This window comes from Vidua macroura, chromosome 22, assembly GCF_024509145.1.
Source record: "Vidua macroura isolate BioBank_ID:100142 chromosome 22, ASM2450914v1, whole genome shotgun sequence".
NCBI lineage: Eukaryota > Metazoa > Chordata > Aves > Passeriformes > Viduidae > Vidua > Vidua macroura.
The window spans coordinates 185867-196044 of record NC_071592.1 but is presented as its reverse complement, the minus strand read 5'-3'; the positions used below and the strand labels follow the sequence as shown (position 1 = coordinate 196044).

Here is a 10178-nt window from a genome sequence, read left to right as displayed (position 1 = left end):
GTGGGGGGCGGGGCAGCGCCGCGCCGAGGGCCGGAGGTCATGGCGGAGCCGAGGGCGGCCGCCGTGGGCCCGGGGCGAGCGCAGTCTGCCGGGGGGGCCGACGGAGCGGGCGCCGGCCCGTTGCTGCCGCAGGAAGAGAACGGCGTGGATGGCAGAGCGATCCGCGTGGGCACCCGCCGGAGCCAGGTAGGCAGCGGCAGGATTGGGGTTGCGGGGAGTGCTCCCGCCCGGGCAGCCCGTTCGTCCCGGGCAGCGCGGGGTCTGCGTGCTTCTCGGGGCTGAGGAGCGGCCTCAGCTTCCTGAGTTCGCGCCTTTCGACTCCTGCCGTGGGATTCCCGAAGAAGTTTGGAAAGCCCTTCCTTCGGAACACAGGGGACGGTCAGCTCTGTTAGCCCTGTCGCGGTGCAGGGGCTGGGGGCGACGGCGCGGGCCTCTCCCGCGGATCTGGCTGGGACCAACTTGCAAAGTCTGTGCAGCTCTTGTACGGAAAATCCCCCAGTAACTGATGCTTGCAGCCCGCTCAAAGGCCAGGGAAGGGACATACCCAGAGATAGAGAAGCTATCTGTCGCCAGCGGGCTAGAGTAGGGAGGAGCAGCCTCGCAAAGGGAGATAAGCGACCCTCAGGCCTTTGCACTGAGATAATCTCGTTCCTTTTGGTAGCACGTTCTAGGAAGAATTCTGTGCTGTCACGAAGGCCCCTTATTTAGACATCAGGACAAGGGAGATAGCCGTGCATATATGCTATCTCGTGTAATAACCTGAGGCTTTTGGGGCACTTTACAAAGGGAGGCAGCTACATGCATTCATTGTACTCGTAGGGAACTGCAGTCCTGAGAACGACGTTAATTACCAAAGGGTCTTGAGCCCTACGCTGGCAGAAAAGCTGAAACTCATCTGTAGTTGCTTGAGTCTGCTGCCGCTTGCACGTGCAGAAAGATGATACACTAGTGATTGCATTTTACTTGCTTCTGGTTTTCTTATGCTGTGGAATGTTCTTCATAAAGTTTACTGCTTTGAGATTTGTTTCTTGCTGTACATGATATGATGTAAGCTGTTACTTTTGTGTGTGTGTGTTTGTAGAACCTCTAACTAGGTCTTTGTTCTTATAGAGGATAAGTAACTTGTATTTGACACTAACTGTGGATTTTTCCACCAGCTCAGTGAAATCCTACTGGCTTCTCCTAAAGCTTGCAGTATTGGTAAAATTCATACTCTTTGAGAAAGTGGGAGGCTTTAACCCTAACCTTAACCCTAGCCCAGTGTGCAATATGACTTGTTCTTTCATTGCTGAGCAACAGAATAATAGTTTTGCTTACTTTTCTACCCACTTGTTGATGAGCAGTCATCATTCAGCAGTTGTGTTCCACATAGGTGAAACCAAGAAGTGAAAGCATGAGAATTGTGATCTGTAGGTTTCTGTTGTAATCACTCTCCCTACCTCGATGAATTTATTGCAATGTTTCATCATTCACCACAGTAATGCTGGACATGGGGAGACTTTAGTCAATAAAAGAAGTTCTTCAGTGAAGTGTTCTGGTCATGATAGGAATTCACACAGTTCAAGGAGTTTGTACCTATGAGTCGTTTAACTTGAGGCAACCTATTTCTAATGCTTTTGATTTAATGTACTGGTCATGCGTGCCTGGCTGTGGGAGAATGGCAAAGCCTCCTTAGCTACTGTATGGACAGTGTGCTCTTTCTTTAGCACTTTGTTTTCTGCTTCCTTGTAGCTGGCCCGGATTCAGACCGATAGCGTAGTTACGATGCTCCGTGAGCTATACCCTGACCTCCACTTTGAGATTGGTAAGTTTTGTTTTTTGGATGTTGCCCTGGGGTAGATGGCAAGGAGCAGGAGCCAGCGGGTTATCTTTGTGTGCAAGAGGTGTGTGTAGAGTCAGGAGGAGGAGGAGGTCTGTCTAAATTTATCTGAGAGTGCTGTCTGAATTCAGTTCAGTTGTGTGGCTGAGCAACTGCTGCTGCTTGTTTCTTGTAGGGGAGATAAATGGATTTCATAAGCCCTTGATGATTTAAGTGCTGAGTAGGCAATGGATATGGTGTTGTGTTGCTCCATTTGCAAGCTCTGTATTGTTCTGATTGCGCCCCTCTGAGCATTAGGGGCATTTTCTGGTCTGGGGCTCAAGGCTTTCAACAGGAATAACAGGAGTTCAGCCATGCACTGAAGGGAACTGCTTTACATGTGTTCACTGGCACTCCAGAGACATGGCAGTTTCCACTGGGTCAGCTCTTCCCCAAACCTGCCTTCTTTCACCTTGCTTTTGTTTTTGAGGACAGTGAAAGAAGTCTCAATTTCACTTGTCTTCAGTGCAATGTATTTCTAGAAGTGAACTGCTCTTGTACTGAGCTTGAGTTGGTCTTCATATAGTAGTGTGTGACTGCTTGTGGCATTTTGCATAGATATTTTCAGCCTAAGCCCAGTGCTTTTGTCAAGCCTCACATTTTACCTGTACTGTCTCTGAGCAGTGGCCATGTCAACAACTGGGGACAAGATCTTGGACACAGCACTTTCCAAGGTAAAGGATCTTCCTTTATTCAAGAACTAATTGTATTTATGTTATATTGTCTCACACTTCTTTTGTGATTTATTTTTTTCCATTTCTGTGTAGATTGGAGAGAAGAGCCTCTTCACCAAAGAGCTGGAAAATGCACTTGAAAGAAATGAGTAAGAACTTACTGTTTTGTCTTTCTCCTTAGCATTTGGTGTTCTTCGGACATACTTGGCTTGCTGCATAGGTGATCTACTTTCCTTCAGTCCTGGCACCTCTCAGGCTAAAAAAAGTAATCCTTTGATAAATCATTGTCTTTTTTTTCCTCCCTTTTTTCTCTCTACCCTGGGCTCAGGCCATGTATTTTGAAGTGGAGCTGTTGTGTCACTTGGTCTGCCCCAGTAAGGTTTTCTTCGGTTACTTGTGTATTACATGCTGTAATACACAGGGAGGATGTGATCTCGTATGATTACTGCTTATGAATGTATTTTTTTAAAAATACTTTTCTTATTGATGGTAACGTATTGCAAAACAGATTTATTGTTGTCCTGGTTCAGGGCAAGTCTGGGGAAAGAATTCCCCCCACCCCCCTACAAAAGGGCAGACGATTGGGGATAAAGGCATCATACAGCCACCCTAGGACAATTGTCATCCTATAAATGTTAAGATTTATTAACTTATGCAAGCTAAATGTGCAGGAGAATTTGACATGGGCAAATTGTGCTGTGTTCTTGTCTCTACAAAAACCTTGCTTCAGATGCCTGAGCAGAGAGATAGATTACTGCTGGTTTCGTGGGTTTGAGGTGTTGGGGAATTTTTGTTGTGATTTAATTTCTCTTTCTTTTCAATATTCTGAGGAGGGTTTCAGTGGTGCCTTAGTTAAAGTATGTTTAAAAGAAATGTATTCTTCTGCATCTCTGCCACATAGTTACATCATACTGCCTTTTCAGTGAAGTTGGTGAAAAGCTATTGGAGACTCAAATGTTTACAATTATGCTTGGTTCCTGTGTGACAAAAAAGATAGCCTGTAGTTTGGCTTGTTGTTACTTAAAGTTTGACACATAATACCAACCCACATACTGATGCATTTTGGTACAGTGGGTCTCTCTGTGTGAACATCTCCAGCATCTTCCCCTCATTCAATCTGATTGTTTGATAAGTGTCTTTTGTCACTGGGTAAGGGGAAAAGAGAGACAGAGGTAGGTGAAGTAGCCTTTTAGGAGTAACACAAAAATGATATAGTAATCCTGGCTATGGAATCCTGAAATTCTTCCCCCTTCTCCAAATTAATTCCCATAGCGGGTTCAAACTTTACTGTAGGTGATCTGCAGGCCTCTGGTAGATCCCCACATGAGCTCCACCATCTCTTCTCTGATTACTGTCCTTTAATTTTTAGGGTTGACCTTGTGGTTCACTCCCTGAAGGACCTGCCAACTTCTCTTCCTCCTGGCTTCACAATTGGCGCTGTCTGCAAGTAAGTGTGGACATGAGAGTTGATTCTCTTGAGAGTCTTGCATTTTATAGTGTTGGTAAAGGAGATCAAAGGCAGTGTAGGTTCTTTTAGGTGTTCAGAGTTTCCTGTGATTGGTCTCCAAAACAGTGGAAGCTCTAGTGGAACACTAGGGCTGCCCTTGTGTTCCATAGCTGGCAGGTGTGCTGAAAATTCTTGCTCATACAGTGATGATGGAGTATTTTGGAGCCAGAGGTGGTTCTTCCAGGAAATGATAGCAGAACTGTTGAGCTTACCAGCCTTGTCTTAAATTATATGTCAGACATTCTGCACTTGCATTATTTTGCAGAAGGGAAAACCCACTTGACGCTGTTGTCTTTCATCCCAAAAACTGTGGAAAAACACTGAGCCTCCTTCCTGAAAAGAGGTGAGTGGGAGAAGAAGGGGAAGACAGGTGTGAAAACAGAAGGGGTCAGTTGGTTGATACTTTCCATTGGCAAGTCAGTCAGCTCATTGCTTTATCCTGTAGTGGTTTTACACTGCCTTTTGTGAGCATTCCACATAGAGTAACCTGGACTCGCTTGCTAGAAAAAGTAACGCTGTCTCACAGGAGTGAGGTTCATCTCTCAAGCCACCCTTGAGCAGCAATGCTTTCTCAAGTTAGAACCTTTCTTGCCACGATCTCTCGAGTGAATTCCTGCTCCTTGGTGTTCAGCCTACTGCTGGGGAATGCATACAATGCACATGGGGTGTCTGGTGCACGATTTTGGCTTTCATGGACCTGAACTATGCTTCTGTTCTCACTCAGCCTATTCTGATTTCTTCCTTGTGTTTTTTGGCATCACTTTCTCCATTTTTAATGACCTGTCTTTCTGTAGAGATTATTGGAATCCTTTGTCTGAGACAGATGAGTGAAATTACTCAGATTAAGGTAGCTATTAGAAAGATATTTTTTTAGTCATTAAAGTGAAAGAAATAAACTAGCCATGACACAAAGACTTGTGTTTCTGTGCATTTGGATAGTAGGAAAATCACATCTGGTTTAGGTTTCAGGTTACCAAAAGGAGGATGCAGAAGGGCACATACTGATTTCTTCAGTCTGATGACCAGAGACAGGACTCAAGGAAACTGCATGAAGCTGAATCAGGGGAGGTTTAGGTTGGATATTGAGAAAAGGTTCATCACTCAGAGAATGGTTCAGCACTGGAACAGGCTCCTGAGAGAAGTGGTCACAGCACCAAGCCTGACAGAGCTCACGGAGTATTTGGACAGCCCTCTCAGGCACATGGGAGGATTGTTGGGGTGTCTTGCACAGGGCTAGAAGTTGGAACTCAGTGATCCTGATGGGTCCCTTCCAAATCAGCATATAATATAATTCCATGAAAATAAGTGAACAGCATATATGTTGAGAAAGGAAATGCCCAGACTTTCAGTTTTCTGTGGTTTCCAGTTATATACTCAAAGGTCCTCTGCTTACTCTGCATTTCTGTCTTTGATGAAGTTCCTCTGTTTTAGTCACTTCATCACTTAGTCGTCTGACTTTGTCTGGTTCATTTTGGGGCAGCGGAGTCCTTTTTCTGTGAAAAATATTGTCTTTCAATGAGGTTTCATCAGTCCTTGACAGTGGCTAGGGACTGCTCATCAGAAGCATATTCTGTAAATTGGCTCCTTGGGAGTTGCTTCAGACATGCTTTATGCTAAACTTCACAGAGTGGTTTTCTTTCTTCTAAGGAGATACAAATCATTGACTGTTTTTCCGATCTTCATTTCAACTAAAAAAAAAAAGTTACCATTTGTTTCCTTGAAACTTCTGTCATGTATGTGGCTGGAGGTAACTGTTAGGAGTGTTCTGGATTTCAGTGATTATATTTTTCCTTGCAGTGTGATTGGAACCAGTTCACTTCGGAGAGCAGCTCAGCTCAAGAAGAAGTTTCCTCATTTAGAATTCAGGGATATCGTATCCTTTCCTGGCAAGCTGTGGGAGCTGGGTAAAGCTGCAGAGAGGAAAGCACAACTTTGTGTAAAATCTAGATTCGAGGCTGATTTGTGCCACCTGACCTACAAGAACAAACTGCTTCCTCAAAGGCTGTTCTCCACTACCCTTTTCTGAGGCAGGGGGTAGTACTGTAGCCATCCTGTCCTCTGCTTTCTCATGAGGCTGTGAAGAAGCAGCCAGCCTTGGCCTAGCTGGGGGTTCAGCATACAGATGAATTGTATGTTTTGCAGTGTTTGAAAAACTGCATGACGGTGCCTCCCACGTGTTTGTCACGGGCGTGTGACCAAATGTTGCTGGGTTTCCAGTAACCCTGGATGCTGCTTGGACCACTAATTCCATTGTGGGTGGCTGACCTACTGAGAAAAGGCATTGATACTTCAGTCCTAGGAGCAGATTTCTTTGCGGTGCAGGAGGAATTGGGTGCTAATAGTGCACTTCAATGGTGTGCATATCTTTGTAGACTCGGGACTTGAATTAATATTCCATAATACATGGCAAGATTCTATTTTAAGAAACGATTGTGCATATTTAACACTTCTTTCAGGATGGTACCGACATTCTCATTTGGAGACTCTTGGATTCTGTACAGTCTGTAAAGACTCAACTGGTTGTAGGACTGTTTTCCTGCTGTTTCTATGCTTGCTTAATCACTTCTACAGAGAGGAAACTTAAATACCCGTTTAAAGAAGCTAGATGAGAAGGAAGACTTCAGTGCCATCATCCTGGCTGCTGCTGGGCTGAAGAGAATGGGCTGGGAAAATCGCATTGGCCAGGTGAGGCGCAGCAAGCAGAAAATACCATTCTCTGCTGAAATACCAACTGCTTGCCTTTCAGACCTTGTGGTTCTCCTACCCAAGATAAGCATGCAATCTTCTGACTCCACTGCCATGTTAGCTTTGATTTGAGGCAGTTCTGGAAGGAGTGGTTGGGTTTTTTGGTTGGTTGCTTTTTTTTCTTCATACAGAAATTTTTCATGTTCAGCTTTCCATGGTTCAGTAACAGTTTGTAATCTGATTCTCACAGCACTTCATGGCACTCGTGTCTAGCAACGCGGCAGTGTGCAAGGCTGACATTTTAGTGATTAGCTAAGTCAAAAAGTGTTACACTCCAGTTGATGGAAAAGGCATTATCTCACTTTTGCGGTGGAAACACTGAAGCATGGGAATGGAGAGGTGATATTTCTTTGGTCTGTCATGAAATCAATTAGTATTAGAGACAGGAATCTGGCTCTTGTTTTCTACATTGTGAACAGTGCAACTTGAATTAACTCTTGATGTTCCTTTCTTCCAGCTCCTAGGCCCTGAAGATTGTCTGTATGCTGTTGGTCAGGTACTTTGCAACTTTTATTTCTTAAAGGGCACTGAAAGCCAGCAGCAATGTGATATATCTGAGTAGTTAACTGTGCTGAAGACTTCTTATGTCTTCGTTATCAGAAAAGTACTTTGATCTCTTTTGTTGGCTAGTTACACTGTTTGAGGCACAACTTGTTAGGAGTCTGGCAGTCTGCTCTTCTACCCAGGTGTTAGGGGCTGGTTCCTATCAGTAATAGGAGAAACAGTAAATGGGAAAGGTAAATCCATGCACAGCTACACTGGGGCAACATGGCAGATATGGGGCAGGTTCTGGCAGGGTCAGTATTATGCTGCACCAGGATAACTGTGCAAAGCCACTGCAGTGTCTTTTGGTCTGTGATGCTCCCTCGTTTGTGCATGGTGTCCTGACTCCTGCAGGGTGGAGATGAAACACCTGCCTTGGAGCACATTCTTAGTGCTCCTGTTTTTAGGTGGGCAGACTGTTCCAGTCCATGCTGGCTGCGTGGCTGAGCTTATGCAGCTAATATCAAACTTGCTAAACCAGAGCTGGTGATCTGTTAGTGATTGCAAGTGATGAATCTGCACATTCAGTCTGAAAAAGTGATTTTGATCATGCATTTGTCAAGTACCTGCAGAGTTCTAGAATGGTTTGAGGTGGCAGCGTGATCTTTTAACACTTTGCCTGAATAAGCCCTGATCTTCTGTTTATAGCAGTTACTGTAGGACAACCCTGCAGCCAGCAGAGTGTATCGTAATTAATTTCTGTGAACATTGCTCCCTTAGTGAAAAGGGTCTGAGCCTCTGTTTCGTGATCAATGCTGATGCATGAAGTTGAAGACTTATATTTTGTGGTGTGTTTCTTCTTCTAGGGTGCCTTAGCAGTGGAAGTTCGCGCCAAAGACCAAGAGATACTGAATATGGTATCTGCCCTGCATGATGCAGACACTGTGTTGTGCTGCATTGCTGAAAGAGCCTTTATGAAGCGTTTGGTAGGTCTGGCACCCTTCCTCTGCCTGCAGCAGTAAATACTGATCTGCTAGTTGACTTGATGCCATAATATGGGAAATCTGTTACACTTCTCTAAAACTGCAAAGGAGAGTACTTCTGAATCGAAAAGGGCCAGAAGAGTGATGGGCAGGGTTGTGTGCCGCCTAAACTTTTGAGAGGCCTCTGCTTTGAATGTGTTACGTAGGAGCCTCAGTGTCAGCTGCTTTGTGTTTTAGGAGGGTGGATGTAGCGTCCCTGTTGCTGTCAACACCCTGCTGAAGGATGGCCAGGTGAGGAGTACTTCGTATTTTTCATGGATTATTTCTGAAAACCTATTCCAAGTGTGTGCATGTTTCCATATCTTTTCCTGAAGCTAATTTCAGCAGGTATCTTTATAGCCAGTTAGGGCAGATAGTCTCCTGACATGACCCTTCTGTGTTTGTGTCCAAAGCAGGAGTACAAGAATGGGTCTGGCTACTGAGGCTGTCTTTCAGAAAATTCCCTTATAATACATACCAGATTCCCCTCTCCACCCCTGCTGCTTATTTCATGCTGTCCTGAGGTCTGAAAGTATTGCTTTTGACCCTACCAAACTTGTTTTTAGACAGTAGAATGTGATTAAGGAGGTGGGAAACTAGAAAAAAACTTCAGCCTTTTCCTTGAGAAGTCACATCTTCCCTAACAGGAAGTGCTTTTCTTATACTTGTACCACTGTTCATGCTGATCCCACTGTATGACAAAAGCCCTTCCCAACAGACTTAGCTTTGTATATTGGGTGGGTTTTTTTAAAGAGGGGGTAGTTGGCTGCTTGTTTGTTTGTTAATGTGGTAATAATCCATTTCTATATTTTTCCAAGTTGTATTTGACAGGAGCAGTCTACAGCTTGGATGGATCTGATAGCCTGAAGGAGACCATGCAGACCGGTGTTAGTTACCCCCATCAGGTACGGGAATCACGGTGGCTTCGAAATTCAAACCTGAAGCTAAATGACAAAAACTGGGCCTTTAGAAATAGATTCTATTTGGTCCGTTTTCTTGTCAGCTATAACAGCACACTGTTCTTGAGGCTCTTCAGACTGTCTTAATTCCTTGCCCACTGTTTTCCTGCTGCCTTACTTTGAGGTATTTCTATTTGCAGAATGAAGATGGACCGAATGATGATGTGCAGCATGTTGGCATCACAGCCAAGAATGTTCCTGGTCAGGCCCAGGAAGCTGCAGAGAACCTGGGTGTTGAACTAGCTAGTTTACTTCTGAGCAAGGGAGCAAAGCATATCCTTAGCGTGGCAAGGCAGCTCAATGATGCCCACTGAACCTGGGGTGTGGCCAGCAGGAATGCTACAATTCTAGCTACAAGTCTGTGCAGCTACATCATGATCCTCTGGAGGGATTTATTTCAACATTCACACCAGTCTTACCTGATGTTTGGGTGCAAAAAAACATGAAATATGAAGCTAACTAACTTAAATAGTTTCTGCTCGTCAGAGTTTTCACCCCTCTCCACATTTCTCTAAATTGTTAAGCATCTCTATGAAGTATTGTCAACAATTTTTGTAGCCAGAGAGCTAAAAGAAAAAAAATAAAAATAAAATAAAAGCCTTTAAGTGTTCAATTCCATTTAGGAGCAAAGTGCCCATTGGACTTTGGATATAACTGGATACACAACTGTGCTGGTACTAAAATGCTGTACTGTGCTGAGTGCTTTCGGGAGTCATTATTTGGGCCTTTTCACTCACTGGGTCACTGAAGGCTCCCAGTAGGTTCCTGATAGCATGTCCCTTACAGTAAAGTAGCAGAGATGCTACATTCACCCTTTGTCTTAGCAAAGGTAAATTAAGTTCAGCGTTATCAGGTAGATGCATCTGATATACTAGCTAATTGGCTAGTATTAAATGAAGGAGCAGACAGACATTTTGGTTTCCCTTGTAT

The 10178-nt window shown here is 44.4% G+C and overlaps 1 protein-coding gene across 2 annotated transcripts; it reads left to right on the top strand.

Annotated features, from left to right (window-relative positions):
* Positions 1-13: 13 nt before the first annotated feature.
* HMBS (hydroxymethylbilane synthase) lies at positions 14-9866 on the top strand. 2 transcript variants are annotated; one of them, XM_053997214.1, is made up of 13 exons: positions 14-186; positions 1732-1804; positions 2483-2532; positions 2626-2681; positions 3902-3979; positions 4305-4382; positions 5837-5912; positions 6611-6724; positions 7242-7280; positions 8134-8253; positions 8488-8541; positions 9108-9194; positions 9389-9866. In XM_053997214.1, the coding sequence occupies exons 1-13, from the start codon at positions 40-42 to the stop codon at positions 9560-9562; spliced, it is 1146 nt and encodes a 381-aa protein (XP_053853189.1). In that variant the 5' UTR covers positions 14-39; the 3' UTR covers positions 9563-9866. The 2 variants fall into 2 exon arrangements, with proteins under 2 accessions (XP_053853189.1, XP_053853190.1); XM_053997215.1 differs by lacking the exon at positions 4305-4382.
* Positions 9867-10178: the final 312 nt, after the last annotated feature.

Excerpts from the sequence above, each read along its gene's own strand:
- HMBS (XM_053997214.1), top strand. The coding sequence starts at position 40 with ATGGCGGAGCCGAGGGCGGCCGCCGTGGGCCCGGGGCGAGCGCAGTCT. Across the intron at positions 4,383-5,836 it reads AGCCTCCTTCCTGAAAAGAG|TGTGATTGGAACCAGTTCAC; the intron begins GTGAGTGGGAGA and ends TTTTCCTTGCAG. Across the intron at positions 7,281-8,133 it reads GTCTGTATGCTGTTGGTCAG|GGTGCCTTAGCAGTGGAAGT; the intron begins GTACTTTGCAAC and ends TTCTTCTTCTAG.